This window comes from Lactuca sativa, chromosome 6 (assembly GCF_002870075.4).
Source record: "Lactuca sativa cultivar Salinas chromosome 6, Lsat_Salinas_v11, whole genome shotgun sequence".
Taxonomy (NCBI): Eukaryota; Viridiplantae; Streptophyta; class Magnoliopsida; order Asterales; family Asteraceae; genus Lactuca; species Lactuca sativa.
The window spans coordinates 162,888,083-162,909,443 of NC_056628.2; the positions used below are offsets into that span (position 1 = coordinate 162,888,083).

Here is a 21,361-nt window from a genome sequence, read left to right on the forward strand (position 1 = left end):
CACCCCGACTCCACTCGCCGAGTCTGAAGAACAACTCGGCGAGTCCCAGTAAATCTTCAAGCTACTCGCCGAGTCTGAAGAACAACTCGGCGAGTCCATGCCATGCAGACGAGCAACTGCCTCCTCAATTACGTATGGTCCTGAGATATACAATCATGGGACTTTCTGGACTTCTAAACATCTTATTACTGGGGTAAAAACGTTTGTGTAATAACATAATAACCCATCTAATCACTAAATGGGTTTCATAAACCCTAAACTCATATACACATCAAAATAACAGAATTGGTCCGAGTATTACCTGAAAACGCACTCTCTGTGTCCCCCAAATCTCAGGACTCGATCCTCCTTGATATTTCTTTGGCCAATTCCCTCTTCTTCTTGCCTAACCCATTCCTCCAAGTTCCAAAAGCTTTCTCTCCTGCTCTAGACGTCCACAGCGATTAGGGTTCTTCTCAATCGACCAAAAGACTGAAAATGACGGCCTAAGAGGCGTTATATACGATCCAAAACCGAATGGTTAGGGTTTCTGCTGAACAGCGTCGACTCGCCGAGTCCATACCTGGACTCGTCGAGTCCAGTCGCGATCCCGCGACCAAGTCTGCGATCCTACTCGGCGAGTCTAGGCTCCGACTCGCCGAGTCCCCTCTTAAATCACCCAAAAACATAATTTAATAATACCTGAGATTTCGGGCTGTTACAACTCTCCCCCACTAGGATTAGACTTCGCCCTCGAAGTCTCATTCTGAAAATAGTTCCGGATGTTGCTCCCGCATCTCACGTTCCGGCTCCCAAGTCATTTCCGATCCCTTACGGTGTTGCCATTGAACCAACACCAGAGGTACCTCCTTGTTCCTCAGAACCTTGATCTTCCGATCCCTGATAGCCACTGGTCTCTCCGCGTAATTCAGGCTCGCATCCACCTGAATATCCTCCAATGGAACCACTGCCGACTCATCGGCTATGCACTTCCTCAGCTGCGACACATGAAAAGTGTCATGGATCTGACCCAACTCTGCTGGCAATTCCAACCGATAGGCTACCCGGCCTATCCTTGCAATCACACGAAATGGCCCAATATACCGGGGCCCCAATTTGCCCCTCTTCCTGAATCGAATCACTCCTTTCCAAGGAGAGACCTTCAGGAGAACGAAGTCGCCGACCTGAAATTCAAGCTCGGTTCGGCGCCTGTCTGCATAACTCTTCTGTCGGCTCTGGGCCGTCAATAACCTTTGTCTCGCTTGTTGGATCTGCTCTGTCGTCTGTAGCACGATCTCCGTGCTGCCCATCACTCTTTGTCCCACCTCTCCCCAACAAATGGGAGTCCGACACCTCCTACCATACAACAGCTCGAAAGGCGGCATACCAATGCTCGAATGGTGGCTGTTGTTGTAGGAAAACTCTGCCAATGGCAAATACGCATCCCAACTACCCCCGAAGTCTAACACACACGCCCGGAGCATGTCCTCCAGCGTCTGAATTGTCCGCTCGCTCTGACCGTCTGTCTGGGGATGGTATGCGGTACTAAAATGCAATTTATTACCCAGCTCCTCATGGAATTTTTTCCAGAACCTGGAAGTGAAGCGCACATCGCGGTCTGACACAATCGAGATCGGCACCCCGTGCCGAGACACCACCTCTTTAACGTATATCTCCGCCAACTTTTCCGCTGAAGAACTCTCACTGATGGCAAGGAAGTGTGCACTCTTCGTCAACCTATCCACAATCACCCAAATTGCGTCAACTCCCCTAGCAGTCCTTGGCAATTTGGTGATAAAATCCATAGTGATCTGTTCCCACTTCCACTCGGGGATCTCCAATGGCTGCAACTTGCCATGCGGTCTCTGGTGTTCGGCCTTAACCCTACGGCAGGTCAAGCACCTCTCAACGAACCATGCTACGTCCCTCTTCATACAGGGCCACCAATATTCCTTCCTTAAATCCAAATACATCTTTGTAGCACCGGGGTGGATCGAGAATTTCGATCTATGAGCCTCTTCCATCAACGTAATACGCGTACCGCCCACGAACGGTACCCAAATCCGACCCTGAAACGTCATAAGGCCTCGACTATCCTTGACAAACTCTGAGATTAACCCCACAACCCGCTCTTTCTTCTGCATTTCTGGTCGCACAGCCTCTGCCTGGGCCCCACGAATAGCGTCCAATACTGGAGTCGTCACAGTCAGTCTCAAACATACATCTCGCAATGGAGTGCTCTCCGCCCTGCGGCTCAATGCATCGGCTACCACATTAGCCTTGCCTGGGTGGTACAGGATCTCACAATCATAATCCTTGACCACATCCAACCATCTCCTCTGACGCATATTTAGGTTAGGTTGATCCATCAAATACTTCAAACTCTTATGGTCCGTGTATATCGTACATCGGACCCCATACAAGTAGTGACGCCAAATTTTGAGAGCGAACACTACTGCCCCCAACTCCAAATCATGCGTGGGATATCTCGCCTCATGAGGCTTCAGCTGCCTCGACGCATAAGCTATCACATGACCCCTCTGCATCAACACTGCACCCAATCCCGAAATCGACGCGTCGCAATATACCACAAGGTCTTCCATCCCTTCTGGGAGGGCTAATACCGGGGCTTCGCACAATCTCTGGCGAAGTGTCTCAAAGGAGGTCTGCTGCTCGGGCCCCCATGAGAATGCAACACCCTTCCGGGTCAATCTGGTGAGTGGCACTGCGATCTTGGAGAAATCCTTGATAAATCTCCGATAATACCCTGCCAACCCAAGGAAACTCCTGATCTCAGAGGGTGACTTCGGCACCTCCCAACTCATCACCGCCTCAACCTTGGCCGGATCGACTAATATCCCTTTCTGATTAACCACATGTCCTAGAAACTGGACCTCCCGCAACCAGAAGTCACATTTGGAGAACTTTGCATAAAGCTTCTCCGACCTCAATACCTCAAGGACCTCCCTCAAATGCTCCTCATGCTGCTCTCTAGATCTCGAATACACCAGAATGTCGTCGATAAATACAATCACTGACCGATCCAACATCGGCCTGCATACCCTGTTCATGAGATCCATGAACACAGTCGGGGCATTGGTGAGTCCAAAAGGCATCACCACCAACTCATAATGCCCATATCGCGTCCTAAACGCTGTCTTCTGGACGTCCTCTTCCCGTACCCTCACCTGATGGTATCCTGATCTCAGATCGATCTTGGAAAACCAAGATGCTCCCTGCAACTGATCGAATAAATCATCGATCCTCGGCAACGGGTAACGGTTCTTGACCGTTAGCTTGTTCAACTCCCGGTAATCAATACACATCCGGTGTGAACCATCCTTCTTCTTGACGAACAGAATAGGTGCTCCCCATGGCGAGCTGCTCGGCCGAATGAATCCCTTTCCCAGCAACTCCTGGAGTTGAGAGGACAACTCTTGCATTTCTGGAGGTGCAAGACGATAGGGCACTTTAGCAATAGGCGCGGCCCCCGGAACCAGATCGATACCAAACTCTACTTGCCTCACAGGAGGTACTCCCGGCAGTTCCTCGGGAAAAACATCTGAAAACTCACGCACCACAGGGACTTCCTTAACTGACTTCGGTCTTTCGGAAACCTCCCGCGTATCCATCACATACGCCACAAAACCCTTACAGCCCTGCTGTAGACACTGCCTCGCCCTAGCGGCCGAACAAAAAGCTGATCCTGAACGGGTACCCTCACCGTACACCGAAAGAACTCTCCCACTATGGTCTCGTATGGTCACCAACTGACGCTCGCAGTCGATGACAGCGCCGAATCGGCTCAACCAGTCCATGCCTACGATAACACAGACATCCCCCATCGCAATAGGAATCAGGTCAATCGGGAATTCAACCCCGAAAATCTCTAGTACACATCCCCGAAGAACCTCCGTAGCACGAATCACTTTCTCGTCAGCTATAGAAACTCTCAAAGGTCGACTCAACGACTCACGACTAACGCCAATCTGCTGACTAAAGGCTAAGGACACAAAGGACCTACTCGCACCCGAGTCAAATAACACTAAGGCAGGCACAGAGTTCACAAGGAAAGTACCTACGCGCATAATAACATAAGCATAACATATCGACATTAAAATAATTACACGAATTACAACATACCTGCCACAACATCGGGCGCAGCGCGGACCTCCTCCGCAGTCAGCTGAAAGGCTCTCCCACGAGCCCTCGGGGCCTCGACCTTCACCGGTCGAGTCTCAGTAGTCCTGGCAACAGGCGCAGATCCCTGACGAAGCTGCGGACACTCGGCCTTCCGATGGCCGGTCTGGTTGCAATGGAAGCAAACCATAAACCCCTTGGGGCACTCCCTAGCAATGTGCCCCTCCTTGCCGCACTTGTAGCAAGCACCGGCACGACACGCCCCATCGTGACCCTTGCCGCACTTTACGCAAGTGCGGTTCTTCGAACCTCCCATCCTCGAATCGGCGGACTTGATCCGCTTGGCTGCCGGCTGAGACTGAGCCGGCCGCCGGTCTGCCTGCTGAGACTCGGCCTCCTCCCTGGCCTGAGTCTCTAACTCGATCTCACGCTTCCTGGCATTCGCCTGAAGCTCAGTAAAAGTATGGTAAGTGGAGTTTGACACAAACTCCCGGATCTCCCTCCTCAGAACACCCAAGTACCGGCTCATCCGAGCCTGCTCTGTGGCCACCAGCTTGGGGCAAAACATCGCCCTCTCATGGAACTTCCGCGTGATCGCCGCCACCGAATCAGTACCCTGCTTGAGGGTTAAGAACTCCTGAACCAATCGTTCCCGCTCCACCAGGGGAACGTACTCATCCCTGAACATGGTAGTGAACCCCTCCCATGTCACTGCCGCAGTCTCTGCCAAAGTGAAGTTCGCCGTCACGAACTTCCACCAGTCCTTTGCTCCCAGACGGAGCTGGTTCAAAGCGAACCGTACCCTCAGGTGCTCCGGGCATGAACAAGTGTAGAAGCACCCCTCTATATCTGCGATCCACCTCATCGCAGCAATCGGATCCTGCGTTCCATCGAACTCTGGTGGCTTCGTGTTGCTGAACTCTCGGAACAGCAATGAATCACCCCCCTGTGGCCTAGCAGCGGCCACAGCTGCGGTAGCTGCAGCGGTTGCAGCCTCAGTCAATGCGGCGTACCGCTCGTCGAACGTCTCCATCAGGGTGGTCTTGATAGACCCAAACATCTCCGGGATCTCAGCCCGGATCGCCGCCGCCACCTCCTCGTGGATCATCTGACGAATATCCTCGTCACTCACACCGCTCGTACCTGCTCCGTGACGCGGTCTAACCATGATATCTCTGAAATACAACATAAAACTATCAGAGATTCTACCGAGTATAATCATACTCGATACGCAACCCTACTCATTCCCAGATATCCAGGGATTCTTACTTGGGCCTCCCACTGACCCGGTGTCCTCGGTAGTACGGGCCCAATACTACCGACCACACCGCATCAATGTTCATCCCAAGTCCTCCTCCCCAAACTCCGGATAGTGAGTACTCTACTTCTGATATGCTCTATCTACCCGCATTAGAGCAAAGCATCTCATATAGGCAACTTCCCTAGACTAAGGCATCACAAATCAGGCCACTCTAGTCCTATCATGAATACCTAGTCTTCTAGCATGCATAACAATTCATATCATATAATATTGTAAGGTATTTTGGGGATCTTTACCGTTCGGGCGCTGACTGATCGTACACACTGCTTCTTTCTTGCTTACCACAAAACCATTTACAAAAGTTTATGCCTTTATTTGAAAAGCTTCCTCAAATCCTCGGTTTGAGTTCAGTTACCCCCTAAGGTGCACCCGAATCCCTCAAACCAAGGCTCTGATACCAATTGTAACAACTCAAATTTTTCAAACAAATTTTTCATTTTTAAAAACATAATTGTTTCCATTTTAAACAAGGCATAAATAGTTTAATTATTCTGTCAAATACAATTATTCAAAATCCCAAGATCATAAAGACAATCTTCAGTGTGTATCGATCATGCCGGCGCCTTCCCACGGTCCTCGCTAGTACCTGAAATACATGCACAACAACTGTAAGCATAAATGCTTAGTGAGTTCCCCAATATACACTTACACACATACGCCTTCCCAGGCCCTGACCTTCCGGTCCTCATTACAACGCCTTCCGGCCCATAACATAATCGCCTTCCGGCCCATAACATATTGCCTTCCGGCCCACATAACATACATAGCACATATATAACAAATAATTTACCACATATAGCATACATATCACATAACATATCCAACCTTCCGGTCACACAGTCAAACCCTTCCGGGTACAGTATAGTGAGAAGACTCACCTCGTAGAAGCTGAACGCTAGCAAATCCCGAAATGACTCGTGCACAACCGACGAGCTACAACCTCCCTATAACATTACATATCTCATTAATACTTATATCTTCTAAGTGTGACTATCCCTAAGAAGTCAGACTTAGGTCAACGGTCAACTGTCAACTCGACCGGACTCGGCGAGTACCATGGCGACTCGGCGAGTCTAGACGTCTTCCAACTTTCTGAGATTCCTTATCTACTCGTCGAGTACCCTCCTCGACCCGACGAGTTACTCCTGGAAGAATCGCGGGGCCACCCCGACTCCACTCGCCGAGTCTGAAGAACAACTCGGCGAGTCCCAGTAAATCTTCAAGCTACTCGCCGAGTCTGAAGAACAACTCGGCGAGTCCATGCCATGCAGACGAGCAACTGCCTCCTCAATTACGTATGGTCCCGAGATATACAATCATGGGACTTTCTGGACTTCTAAACATCTTATTACTGGGGTATAAACGTTTGGGTAATAACATAATAACCCATCTAATCACTAAATGGGTTTCATAAACCCTAAACTCATATACACATCAAAATAACAGAATTGGTCCGAGTATTACCTGAAAACGCACTCTCTGTGTCCCCCAAATCTCAGGACTCGATCCTCCTTGATATTTCTTTGGCCAATTCCCTCTTCTTCTTGCCTAACCCATTCCTCCAAGTTCCAAAAGCTTTCTCTCCTGCTCTAGACGTCCACAGCGATTAGGGTTCTTCTCAATCGACCAAAAGACTGAAAATGACGGCCTAAGAGGCGTTATATACGATCCAAAACCGAATGGTTAGGGTTTCTGCTGAACAGCGTCGACTCGCCGAGTCCATACCTGGACTCGTCGAGTCCAGTCGCGATCCCGCGACCAAGTCTGCGATCCTACTCGGCGAGTCTAGGCTCCGACTCGCCGAGTCCCCTCTTAAATCACCCAAAAACATAATTTAATAATACCTGAGATTTCGGGCTGTTACACATTCCATTGTAGGTTTGGTTGGCCAAACTGAGGGAACGAATTTCATTCCTTATATATATATAAATATATTTTTGACAAAAGACTAAAATACCCTTTTATCAATGTTTTGATTTCTTTATACAGCCCAACTAGAACACGGTGGTGGCGGAACAAGCATCACAAAGTCAACTCTAAATTCCTATTGTATTTCAGTATGGATTAATTGAAAAGTCAACTCTGCAGACCCCTGTTGGGCAGCCAGGGTCAGGAAGTCCATGGTCGTTATTTGAAGACCAGGTCAAACTTTTTTTTCACTAAATTTTTATGTATTATATTTGTTGAGAAATAAGTGTTGTTTATAAAATGTGTGTTGTCTCCTCAGGCACTTTTTGTGTTGGTTCATGATATGGGTCTAAACTGGGAGCTTATAAGTGATGCCATTAACAGCACTTTACAATTCAACGTAACTATCATATATGTTGTGTTGTGTTGGTTCATGATGTACATCATTCAACCCCAGGCCGTATTTCAAGTTATTTATTGATTGGTTGGTTGACCTTAGTACCCTTGATCCGGTTTTTGAAGGTGCAAACTTTCAGGTGGGTACTCACTTTTCTCTTTTCTCTATCCTATCATCTTGTATTGTATTGCATGTTAAGTTACCGATTTGCCCTGTGCAGGTTCTAACAGCTCTAGCAACCTCCTTCCATGCCCTACAGCTCTCAAAGTTCCTGCATTCAGGTTGTTTTCTTAGAAAGGAAATTGTCAAAGGAGAGTTTAGTCATGGGTTTCTTTTAATGCTGTACATGTTTTGTTTTCTATAATAAATATTATGCAATATTAGCAATGTGTTACATTTACTTACTATTAGAATGATTATTGGTATTTGACATATTAGTGCAATGAATTATCTTTATTGTTTATGGTATTTTATTTTGTATTATGAGACTTTTAATGTGTTATTTAATTTGAAAATTAGTAAATCTATCAAAAATATATAATTTTACAAAATATTTAAAATTATGACACGCAAAAATTTGTGTCGTCTTCCTTCATGACATGGGCTTCCTTGATATGAACTGTGTGTCATAAACACGCGCGTCGTAAGGTTACGACACGCAAATGCGTGTCGTCTTCTTTTATGACAGGGCCTTCCTTGATACGCATTGCGTGTCATAACTGTGTGTCATAAATGTGCGTCGTAAATAGACGACGCGCAAAAGTGTGTCATCTCTTGTTATAACAAGGCCTTCCTTGACACGCATTTGCACGTCGTCTGAGCGTTTTACGACACGCATTGCGCGTCATAAAATGTTGTTTTTCTAGTAGTGTGCCCTAAGCTACCAACAACTATATAAAGGGCCATAACCCCTCTTGATTTTGTCCATGCCATTCAAACCCTAAGGATAGCCAAAATTTTGAAGTATCTTCCTCTTCTCTCCTCTCATCCTCTTGCTAAGTGTGTTTGTGGCTATTAGAGGCGTTACACTTGTGACACTTGCTCTCAAGTCCAAGGTCTTCAAGGATTTCATTGTTATTATAATATAACAATCAAGGTATGTATCCTAAACCTAGTTTATTGTTAATTTCGAAAATCATAGATGCCTTCTAGGGTTTCTTGTTTTGTGTTCAATACTTGAATGTCCAATACTAAAAACATAGATCCTACAAATTAGGGTTGCATGCACACATATGGATTGTTTGTTATGATCAAAACTCATCATATATATATATATATATATATATATATATATATATATATATATATAACCATTATGACCAGATGTAACCTGCTACAGCCGATCATAATGGTCATATGTGAACATTTCCAACAAATTTGTTACCTAGATTTGTATAAAAAAAAAACAGTTACCCAAATATAAACAAACCGAAAAGTTAATTACCTTAATAAGTCATATTCTCAAGATCAATTTATAAAATCCTGATATGATGGAGATAATAAAGTACATGGAATGTGTGAATAATATGTTGCATTAGATGGCTAAAAAACAACCTACTTTTCTAAATCCGATTTTAACACAGTCAAGCATCAATTTTAAATATTTTTAGTTGTTAAGATACATTTTAAAGTTAATTACTCATGATTTAATACTCTATCATCACTAAGCTAATTTAATTATGAGTTAAATTGATCAATTCGGAAACTATAATTTTAGGCTTTAAAACTTGGAAATGCTTACTAGTTTGAGTTTTCATCCATGACTTGCATTGATAATGTTACCAAAAAAAAAAACTCATAAACATATTAAATTTTAACAAAATGATTAATTACTAAAATCAATGGATCCATGGTATTTTGCAAATTTTAAAGTTACAAATCCATTAAAACAGCAAAAACTATCATCTAAACAATAAACTAGTTCACCGTCTTGAATTGAATTTAGAACCACTGGAACTATATTTAAAACACATTTACAAACTTAATATAAACCTAAAAATCAAATTACAAAGGACCCCTAAATAAAATCATTGGGGTTTAAAATCCACCATTAAAATTTCATAACCCTATTAATGGCAAATGAACATTCCTCGTTAGATTGATATTAGAGAATTATAATCCAACACAAAATTCATCAAATCATGAATTCCATCATCAAAATCAGATTTGAGAGGGGATTCTAACATCTAGATTTATCGTTAATTAATTTATATAATGACTTTGAAACTAAAAATTTCACTAATATGGACTTATAAAATAGTCCAAAGACTATATCAACCTGCAATGTTAGTCCCTTAACAAGTTTTGTTACCCTATCAGCATAATTCTAACTAATAAGTTATTATAACAATCAAGTTTCCCTACACTAATCTGTGTCAACTTAGCAATAGTATATTTTTATCTTTCAGAAAATGAACATCTTTTTTCCAAAACAAATAGTACAACAAAAATACTGGTGTCATTGAAGTAGAGGCGTCTCCACATCACAATACTCCCTTCGAATTTCGTTTTCTTCTTTTTGTAAAAATCCCTCTTTTCCTTTAGCCCATAGAACAAAGTACAACCCAGTAAACATCACAAACATACCTGTAAGGCTGTGTAAACAAGATAAAAACTTGATGAACAATCAAAACAAACGATCAATTATGTCTAGTGTTATAGTTATATCACTAAAGCACATGGTACAACTGTTTAATGCATGAGTATAGTATGAATGTATGATACCTTCCAATGGCAATGGAGTGACCTAAGAAACGAGAAATGACAACAGTGATTACAGTGCCAATTGGATTGAACATGGAAACCAAAACAGGACCTCTCTTCCTCATTGCGTATCCATTGAAGCTTACACAAAATCCAGATACTGTTCCAACCTGCTTGTTTCCAATATAATCGACAATGATTATATATATATATATATATATATATATATATATATATATATATATATATATATATATATATATATATATATATATATATATATACTCGTTTATTTTTTTAAGGGATAATGACTTAAAAGGGTAACGAACTTTTGACTTTTGTCACATTTAGTCACTAAATTTTTTTTCGTTATCTATTTGCCATTGAACTATTGAAATTGTTCACATTTTACTCTTATGACCGGCTGTTGGGTAAAATGTGAACAGTTTCAATAGTTTAATGGCAAATAGATAACGAAAAAAAGTTTAGTGACTAAATATGAACAAAATTGAAAGTTCGTTTTCCTCTAAAAAGTTCAATGACTAAATATGAACAACCTTCCTCTTGTATTATGTTTTAACAAATTATTTATTTTTGTTAAATTGTAGCAACATTTGTTGATGAAGAAATCTATGAAATTAAAAAAAAAAAAAAACTGAAAATATATTTAAAAGAAAAACAAAAAACCAAAACCGAAATAAAAAACCAATGGTTTGACATTTTCCAAAATAAAAAATCGAAATTTCCAATCTGATTTTGGTTTTACAAAAAAATGAATCATTCTCACTGATATGAATTATGACCATTGGTTTGGCATGCGAAATTTGTGACATCCCATGAATATGTAGTTACAACATCGTCTAAACTCGTAATTCATAGTAAGGGGTTAGAGTATCATCGCATGAATACGTAGTTACAATATCGTCTGAACTCGTAATTCATCACCTACAGGTTATGGGCCTGCTGGTGTTTCCACTAGGTTGTCTAGAATAGTCCGTGGTCGCCATCTATACTCTAGTAGATGACTACATCGCCACATTGTTGGTTAAGGTTATGGTATCTCCTTTCATTCTACATCACATATTCATCATCATCTATTTACCTAATTATCATCACCTTTCTATCATCACTTATCTCTCATCATTTTATTTGATCACACACCAACTATTTCATCTACCCATGTTTCATCTGCAACATATTTTTAGATATAAAATAAATATACCGTTTAAATCTTTCAAAACATGTATAAAATCGTTCATCCAACATAGATATGCACACATAGCACGTAATTATATAAAATACTTCATATCTATGTGTAAGATGAAAGTAACTATATAGGGTTTCTGCTAACAGCGCGGACTCGTCGAGTCGCCTCACCAACTCGTCGAGTCCATTCATTAATCCGAGTCATGAGTCGCGACCTTACTCGACGAGTTGAGGCGTCAACTCGTCGAGTCTCTCTTCTTAACTCAAAAGAAAAATACTTAAATTATGATACCTAGAAATCCGGATGTTACATTTTGTTTTTTTATTTCATAGATTTCTTCATTAACAAATGTTGCTACAATTAAACAAAAATAAATAATTTTGCTAAAACATAATACAATAGGAAGTTTGTTCACATTTAGTCATTGAACTTTTTAGAGGGAAACAAACTTTCGATTTTGTTCACATTTAGTCATAAACTTTTTTTCGTTATCTATTTGTCACTAAACTATTGAAATTGTTCACATTTTACCCTTATGACCGGTAACAGCCGGTCATAAGGGTAAAATGTGAACAGTTTCAATAGTTTAATGGCAAATAGATAACGAAAAAAAGTTTAATGACTAAATGTGACAAAAGTCGAAAGTTCGTTACCCTTTCAAGTCATTATCCCTTTTTTTAATTAAAAAAGTACAAGACATAGATATTTCAATATTCGTATTTCATACCAATAAAGCATACCACATAAGTTGTTTTAAACACCACACTTGCCATTCTTTTCCAATTTCCTGATCTTGAATAAACTCAACTATCACAGTTAGCATCACACCGATTAAAGATGTTATTGCACACAACGATATAGGCGTTGGCATATCCCTTAAAGTTATAGCCTACCAAAAAAAAACATTTTTAGTGACACAATTTCTGTCGCGACCCATGTATCAGTTTTTATTACACCTGCAAGATGACATTGCTTGATAGAACTATAACAGCAGCAATGAGATATAAGCAACCGATAATATGGTCCCTATCGAAAATATAGAAGTGGTCGGTTGGTGGAGACAAGGCGTCGTTTGGGAAGATATCTTTCGCGACGGTTTTTCTTATAGTACTTTGCATAATAGTCATTGTAATGGCCCCCACCACACATAGGAAAGTACCCACAATTTTGACCCTACTGTACGTGCATGTGAGGTTGACTTTTTCTAACCTGCATGCGTGTAATATTAAATAAAAAATTAAATTTGTAAAAAGATAAATTGCACCATTCATTAAATAAAAAGTAAAACGTGGAGTTGGATATGTTATTCGAAGTTAGGGTTAAATGTAAGAGATCACAACGTATTTTTATTTAATTTCTGTTAAAATATTGCATTTTTTTTTCTTATTAGAATATTGTGTTTTTAAAAAATATATTCAAAGATAATACTACCAAAATGAAATATACATTTTTATTTCTTGCATTGAACGGTTTTGGCTATGATACATGTAAAACATCGCATCTCCAAATAACAAAAATAACAATTTTGTTGTTTCTTGCAATGGGTAACCAACAGCAGACACTAAATAGATGTTTTTGCACGTCTTGTGTTTATTTTTCAAGTTTAATTAAAACAAAAGAATTTTGAGATAACTTCTACAAATGCAACGAAACTCACCCATTCAAACTTATTACCAAATTCATGAATATTTTTAAATATAAAAACTATGCATTACCTCAATCATTTCTTTTCAATACTATTCAATTTGCTTTTTAGGTATTCTTGTACATTAATTTGTACTGGATGGACCTAGTAAACAAATTTTAGATTCTCATTACATGATGAGGTGGGTGTTCTCTGTAGCTTCCATGACAAAATTATTCAATTGTAACGTTGTTTCTACTCTTGATATTATCTAATATGACAGAATGAATTAACTGTATGAAATCAAATCGAACAATTGAATATGAAACGTAAAATGTATGATTAAAAAAAACAATCGACTTAAAGTGCATAACATTGTTGTTTTATAATTTTACTGATCATTAACCATTTCATTTATAGTAAATGTTTTTCAGATCCACCATAAATTCAAAGTAAGACAATACCTAAATGCCCAAGCGATGAGAAAAACGAGACCTGGTGCAAGATTTGGCATTGCTGTAGCCATGGATGCTGAAGTCAAGTTTATCCCTTTCAACATTAACGACTGAAACAACGTCACCCTAATAAGAACAACGAAAATACAATCAAAAGAATAAATAATTAGGAGAATATAATTAAACCCAGAAATCCAACGTTCTCTCACCCTGAAAACGATATCAAAACCAACTGAACAGATAATTTCGGGCTCAATCGCTTCGGCCATGCATTCCTGCAACATAAAATTCAGAAAAATCTTTCAAATTTTGATATAAACTCGATCGAAAATCTTACAAGACATGTAAATGGGTGGTTTCTAAAAGCTTTGGGTACCTTTCGAAGAAAAATGCAAGAGGGGAGAGGATAAGAAAGGTGATGAAATTGAGGGAGATGATATAAGGAGACTGAGGAAGGCCTTCAGACATGAGATATTTCTGCAAAATTGAGTTTCCGGCGTATATAAACTGTACTCCGATCAATCCACCGATTATTGTGGCGTCTTCGATGAATTCTGGTCTGCTCATTGTAAATGGTTCAGGTTTTAGAATGTCGGTGTGGATGTTTTTAGGCGATGAGATTGAAAAGGATTCACGGATTCTTCTGGTTTGATTAAGAGGCGAAACCCCTAATTTCTATCTTCTTGAATTCTTGTTGATCGATGAGATTGAAGTTATCGCGGGAAAAATTCGATAATGAATGAAATCAAAGAGACCTTTTTTATGTATTGATTTCGAATAAACATAAGAAACCTTTCAAAAACAGGATTTGTAATGGAATTTGAAGCCCTTGTCTTGAATTCTTCTTTTGCAATGAATGATGTAGGCATATGTGTTGCAGGGAGGGGGGTGTGGGACCCAAACCATAGGCCGATCCATTAGAGAGACGATATGGTCAACGCAATAAGGGTGTTATCTGACGTGGCAGCCTAAACACTGCCTCGTTAGCCATTATTAGATGTTATGTAACAATACGTGATCGTGAACACGGGAGGCAACGCTAGTTATCTCATATCTTTTCGCTTCAAACGGTCACAATTTCGACCGTTTTTAAACGGGTCACTTACTAGAAAAAAAACATATTTTATTTACACTATAAATACATACAATTTAGCGTTAATTTCGTTCGATTTATATTAATTTTAACTACAAAAAACATAAATTTCTCTCAGCTACATACTTCTTTCAATAATTCAAAACCAAAATATGGATCGTTTTGATCCGGCTCATCCGTACAACGATGATAATGACGAAGACAATATGTTCATGAGTATGATGTACCGGTATTATACAAACAGACTACTACCTGCAGATTCAGCTCCACTACTCATGCTTGACGTGCAACATTAAATAGAGATCGTGAGAAAGAGCATAGACGGCTAGTTAACGATTATTTTGCGAAAAATTGTGTCTACCAGCCAAGCGATTTCAAAAGAATGTTTCGTTTGCGAAAAAATATGTTTGAAAGGATAGTCAATGTCATGAAGCAAGGTATCGTTTGTTTCAACTTTTATGATTTATAAAATGTCACTTTTAGATAAAATAAATACAAATTTTACATGTTTAATATATATTTAGTTAACGTTTGTTTCAACTTTTCTAATTTATAAATGTCATACAATAAATACAACTTTTACATGTTAAATATATATATTTAGGTATGAATTTTTCCAATTGAGATATGATGTCAGAGGTAAACAATGCTTCACACGGTTGCAGAAATGTGTTGCTACAATTAAACTTATGGCAATGGGGGAGTCGTCCGATTCTGTTAACGATTATATGAGAATGTCTGAGAGAACCGCATGAGAAAGTTTGTATTTATTGGCAAGAGGTGTTGTCAAAAAATTTTAGTAATGTTAATTTTTTCGGAAAATTTCGTTTTATGTTGCGGTTTATATCGGAAAAAAAAAAATTGGGCTACCATAAAAAATTCAGGTTATTTCTAAATTGACCAAAATACAAACTAGCCCAAATAGTCCAAAATTTTTAAGCACACACCAATTAATTTATTGATACAAAGAGATATTAAGCCCAATAGTCTAATGAAAAAAATTGGAAGTAATCACGTAATTGGTATTCTTAATTGGATTGTCGCTTCGTGTCTTCGTCAATCGGCTTCTCAATTGTTGACTTCGAAATCGTCTTCTGCCCTTGCTGCGATCGTCGACATCGGACATCAAACATTCTCAATTGCAAAATTTCGGCCACCTCCTCGGCTCTTCCATCACCAATGAAACAAGTTAGTATAACCAAAATACTCATCCCTATTATGTATTTAGGTTAATTCAAATTCTAATTTTTTGTCATTATGTTTGAAAAATTAGAAATTAACAATTAACTTTGTTAAATTAGGGACTTAGGATTAATACTTAATGATTATTTGTTGTTGAAACTTGAAAACAAGTTATAGTTGATATATTTTTATTATGGATTGCTATTTGTTCATTTGTTGTTGAAACTTGGAATCAAGATTATAGTTGATATACCTTGATAATTGATAATTTGACTGTAGGTTGTTATTTGTTCAATGTTGTTGAAACTTGAAATCAAGTTTATGTTTCATATATTTTGATTGTCGGTTGGTATTAAAAGTTTTTTCAAAAGACATTTAGATGTTGGAAACAACAATGGTGAAAGAACTTCCAAAAAAACAGGGTTAATGAAAATAATCAAGATCCACAAACTAACCAACAAATGTCAAAACCACAAAAAAACACAATCTAATGAACCTACTCAAGTTCCACAAACTAATCAACTAATGTCAAAACCAAAAGTGATACAAATCTTCGGTAAAAAAAAAAAAAAGAAAAAAAAAAAAAAAAAAAAAAAAAAAACTCCTACCTGCTATAAAACATTTACTACAATGCCCTGAACAAAATTAATCTTGCACTAATAGCTCTTACATAAATGTTATTTTATGTAATTATATACATTTGTAAAGCTTCTAACTATATTTTGACGAATATATATATACAAATAAAAATTACAGCTTTCATCCACCAACTAATACTTACAGTTTTCAGCTATCAATTAACAACTACCCATAAGTTTTGACAAACACGTCCATAGACCAAAATCATTCTTAATCAACAAAATAAGGAAAAAATCGCAAAAGAATCATTTAGTAGCCAAAAACTGAAATAAGTACTAAAATGGAGGACCAAAGATGTAATTTAAATTTTAAAAAAATGCTACCTATTCTTATGAAATTAAATAATATAAGTTGTTATTTTATGAAGTACTAGTATATCGTTGTTCACTTGTTCAATATAGGCAATGATACAACACAATCCGTGAAGGTGCCTTTGTTCAGATACTTATGAAGGTTTTTGCTAATATTACAAAAACTAATATACCAAATTATAAACATACACATACCCAACACCAGTTTCTACAAAATCATTTTATCACAAGCAACCAAGTCTCCCAAAGAGACGCCTTCAAATCTTGCTTTAAAGACATTTCTGACCTCCATGAAAATGACATCAACAATAAGATGCCTAACAATGGCGACAAACCAAATGGGTACGATTTGGTGTACAAGATTCGAGAATGTACGAATTTGGGTCTCTACAACAGTGGCCAACAGCTTCACTCCCACGTTTTGAGATACGGGTTCAACTCCGATGTGTTCGTTTCATCAGCCCTCATCAATTTCTACGTTAAACTGGATCTAGTGGAAGATGCACATAAACTGTTTGATGAAATTCCTGAACCAGGTTTAGTTGCTTGGAACTCGTTGATCACTGGATATGTTCGTTCTGGGAAGTCCAGTATTGGTTTACATCTGTTTCTTCAGCTCCAAAAGTCGACAATTTCTTCAGATTCATACTCGTTTACTGCTATTTTACCCGCTTGTGGACAGCTACATTTAGTACAATTAGGCAAATCGATTCACTCCAAAGTTATCAAATTTGGCATCCAACAAAACACTTTCATAGCAAATTGTTTGATCGATATGTATGGAAAATGCAATCATGTAGAAGATGCGATCAATATTTTCGATGAAACATGTTTCAAAGATACATTTTCTTGGAACTCGGTAATCGCTTCGTGTGCTAGAAACCAAAGAATCGAACAAGCATTTCACTTTTTGCATCAAATGCCAAACCCCGACACAATATCATACAACGAAATCATCAATGGAATCGCACAATTCGGAAACATAGAACATGCGATCGAGATTCTATCAACGATTCCAAACCCTAATTCCTCTTCATGGAATTCAATTCTAACAAGTTATGTAAACCGAAATCGTCCAAGAAACGCGATTGAATTCTTCTCCAACATGCATTCGAACAACATAAAAATGGATGAATTCACATTTTCAAGCATTTTAAGTGGTGTAGCTCGTCTTGGTGCTTTCACATGGGGGATTTTGATCCATTGTTGTGTGGTGAAACACGGTTTAGATGAATCGGTAGTTATCGGGAGCAGTTTGATCGATATGTACGCGAAATGTGGGTTTGTAAACACCGCGGAGTTTTTGTTTGAACTGTTACCCGATAAAAACTTGGTGACATGGAACGCGATGATATCAGGATACGCACATAACGAGAAATCCACCAAAGTGTTTGAATTTTTTGAGATACTGAAAGATGTGAAAGATTTAAAACCAGACGGGATCACGTTTTTGAATGTGTTATCGGCTTGTTGGCATGCTAAGGCATCGTTGAAAGTTGCAAATCGATACTTTGAATCGATGATTTATGATTATAAGATTGATCCAACGGTTGAGCATTGTAGTTGTTTGATTAAGGTTATGGGTTGTGAAGGGGAGATTTGGAGAGCTGAGGGGGTGATAAAGCGGTTAGGGTTTGAGTCGAGTGGGGAGGTGTGGAGGGCGGTGTTGGCGGCATGTGGTGGTCATGGGGATTTGGAAGTGGCGGAGATGGCGGCTAGGAAGGTGATTGATCTTGGAGGTGATATGGAGTTTGTTTATGTTATGATGTCGAATATTTATGCACAATTTGGGAAGTGGGAAGATGCGAGAGTAGTGAGGAAGGTGATGAGAGACAATAATGTGATAAAAGAGGCTGGTTTTAGTTGGATTGACATTTAAGTTTTGATTTAAATAATGTATTTCCATTGATTTGTTTATTTCTTCATTTTATACTACCAAATCATAACATATACAAGTAGCTACTATTAGTAAAAAAATAAAGTAGAGAAACAAAGTCAAAACACATGCAACATAATTGAAAGTAGCGAATAACTTTTCTCAAAATCATAACTCAAATTGAATTTGTTTGTGCTATTTTGTAAAGTTTGAAGCATCTTTTTATGAATTACAGAACAATGAGGATGAATTACAGAACCTGTCTTCTTGTTTTCTCAGTCCAAATGTCTGCTAACATGTCACCTTGGAACAGATAAACCCAGCTCTAATCCAAACAAATAAAACCCATATCAGATAATATTCTTTCTTCTACTTGAATTCAGTAAAAAAACATCATGCAAAAAAAACTTTCTATCTAAATGGTTTTTTTTTTTACTTCCTAATAAAAAGTTTATATATATATATATGATCCAAGTAGTAAAGTTGCATCTTATTATCATCATGAAGCAAAGCCCACCTCTAGAAACAGCATAATCTATCACGTTCCATCAAATTCATCTGAGGAAAACGAGAATAATCTCATGTTACTTAAATTGTTTGTAGATTTAATTTAAATTAGTTCCAGAATTGGAAATCAGTCACACTCTGTATAGTGTATAGTTTACAAACCAAATAAAACAAGCAATGAAGAATAGAGTAATGGTTTTGGGAATCATTAAATGCATCATATATTAAAGAATCCGAGTAAAATTCCTTGGTATTATCATCATGATGCGGGCCCACCTCTACACACAGCAAATTCAATCACGATCCATCAAATGCATCTGGGAAAACGAGAATTCTTGTTACTTTTATACTCTAGTTTCAGCTATATGCAACAAGTTAGACTCACAGCTTTCACTAATCATTCACAAATCTTCATATTTCAGCAATTTTCTATATTGTTATATTTGATAAAATTAGGTCAAATTTTATAAGCCTAAAAGTTTTAAGATGACAGAGGACTCATACTTGATATGATGACAGATCTTGTATATCTTTATGCAATGAGAAACTCATGTGCCTGCATTAACCAAACTTCCAGTCAGATCTAAACTAGGTGTGGTCTTTGAAGATTTTAATTACTTGTTTTTACTTTTTATATGATATGCAAGTGTTTATGTTCCTAATTGAATATCTAAACCAGATCCTTATTTACAATAACAAAACAGTTTAAAGACATGTTGGCATGAAAGCATTCACTCTACAAGAATTAAACAAGATATGAATGAACGCATAAGGCTTGAAGTTGTATATCACATGGGAGAAGTTGTGACTCACAGTCAAATAACAAAAAACATATTAGAGGCCAGGAGAGGTACGGCAGAGTGTACCCTGTGAAAGAGATCTGCAACTCCTTGAAGTTGTGCTCAGGCAGGATGTCAATCTTGCTGCAGCGACTGCATTATGTAGAGGTAACAGAGACTGAACACCTCCGAGTTCTGATGGACACCTATCAGATACAGTATTGCAAATTCGTTAATATGTTATGAAACTTCTCAAGGTTTCTTAGCTATATACAGTAAATTCAACGATAAAATGGTGCGATTCCTAATTAAAAGACAAAAGGAACACATACTACCGAAAATTCAACTTCCTGTTTTTGAATCGTACTCGTATCAGTTGTAAATCGTAAATTGACATCAAATGGATCTTCGTTTTAGAAAGGAAACACGTACCTTGACGCTGAGAAGCGAGGAACCGGTGAGGTGGTAGACCTGGTTGGAAGAGGAAATTTTGGAGAGGAAGGGGCAGATTTGGGCATGGAAGCCGTCTTGAAAGCGGATTTGAGATTTGCAATTGAAGCTTTGTTCATGAATCTGCTGCATCTTGAAGCCATTGGCAATATCGCGGGATCGGGGATCTGATGGAAAATGTAAAAAATATCCAATCTAAATCAATCCAATTTTGATGGTCTGATAGGGTTTAGGGTTTTAGGGCAAGCGACAATTAAACTATCGGGTCGTGTCCCTTGTGGTTGAGTTACATGTTACCCGGATAAAATTTCACCCGGGCTGCTACCCGATTCTTTCACCTAAAAGAAAATGAACATATTTTTTCTTGTTTATAAAGGGTATTTAAAAAAGAGTCTTTCAACATATTCCTTTTATCAATTTGACTATTGAAATTTATTAATCTTGATTAAATCATTTTATTACTTTTAGCTACTTACATTCACATATTTGTTGGGTTCTAAGACCACCTATTATCGACATATCAAAGTGTCTTCCAAACCCTTGATTTTTAGGGGTTTCTCCGTGTTTAAAGATTTTAACTCATGGATTACGGCATACTTGTCATCCTCCAATCCTTAGACACGAAACTGTAGCCTCCATGCATGATTGAGAGCTTGTTTGTTTGATTATTGGCTTGTTCTTTAGACTTTGGTGAAGCTTGAGGAATGACGGAATCCATTTCGATGCAAGGAAGTAAGGAGCAAATTTGGATCAAATATCTTCTTCATATTTCTTAACTATTTTAGGCATA

The 21,361-nt window shown here is 38.8% G+C and overlaps 3 protein-coding genes across 22 annotated transcripts; 1 reads left to right on the top strand and 2 right to left on the bottom strand.

Annotated features, from left to right (window-relative positions):
* Positions 1–10,038: 10,038 nt before the first annotated feature.
* Positions 10,039–14,743, bottom strand: LOC111904015 (WAT1-related protein At5g47470). The gene is made up of 7 exons (XM_023899797.3): positions 14,111–14,743; positions 13,944–14,009; positions 13,744–13,860; positions 12,612–12,864; positions 12,383–12,544; positions 10,470–10,618; positions 10,039–10,339 (listed from the first exon to the last, which is right to left on the bottom strand). Exons 1-7 carry the CDS (start codon positions 14,299–14,301, stop codon positions 10,204–10,206), a joined length of 1,074 nt encoding a protein of 357 aa, XP_023755565.1. The 5' UTR covers positions 14,302–14,743; the 3' UTR covers positions 10,039–10,203.
* Positions 14,744–16,964: 2,221 nt separating this feature from the next.
* LOC111904025 (putative pentatricopeptide repeat-containing protein At5g47460) lies at positions 16,965–18,882 on the top strand. Its single transcript, XM_023899808.3, has one exon. The coding sequence runs from the start codon at positions 17,096–17,098 to the stop codon at positions 18,836–18,838; it is 1,743 nt and encodes a 580-aa protein (XP_023755576.1). The 5' UTR covers positions 16,965–17,095; the 3' UTR covers positions 18,839–18,882.
* Positions 18,883–18,971: 89 nt separating this feature from the next.
* On the bottom strand, positions 18,972–20,839 carry LOC111904036 (protein NONRESPONDING TO OXYLIPINS 2, mitochondrial). Of its 20 annotated transcripts, none has more exons than XR_002854412.3 (6): positions 20,554–20,837; positions 20,156–20,327; positions 19,847–19,898; positions 19,619–19,659; positions 19,353–19,393; positions 18,972–19,160 (listed from the first exon to the last, which is right to left on the bottom strand). XR_002854412.3 is itself a non-coding variant. In XM_023899871.3 (4 exons), exons 1-3 carry the CDS (start codon positions 20,712–20,714, stop codon positions 19,640–19,642), a joined length of 300 nt encoding a protein of 99 aa, XP_023755639.1. In that variant the 5' UTR covers positions 20,715–20,839; the 3' UTR covers positions 18,972–19,160; positions 19,619–19,639. The 20 variants fall into 20 exon arrangements, 8 of the variants coding, with proteins under 8 accessions (XP_023755639.1, XP_023755624.1, XP_023755651.1 ...); XR_002854428.3 differs by having other exon boundaries at positions 20,209–20,327; positions 20,554–20,836; XR_002854424.3 differs by lacking the exon at positions 19,847–19,898 and having other exon boundaries at positions 20,209–20,327; positions 20,554–20,839.
* Positions 20,840–21,361: the final 522 nt, after the last annotated feature.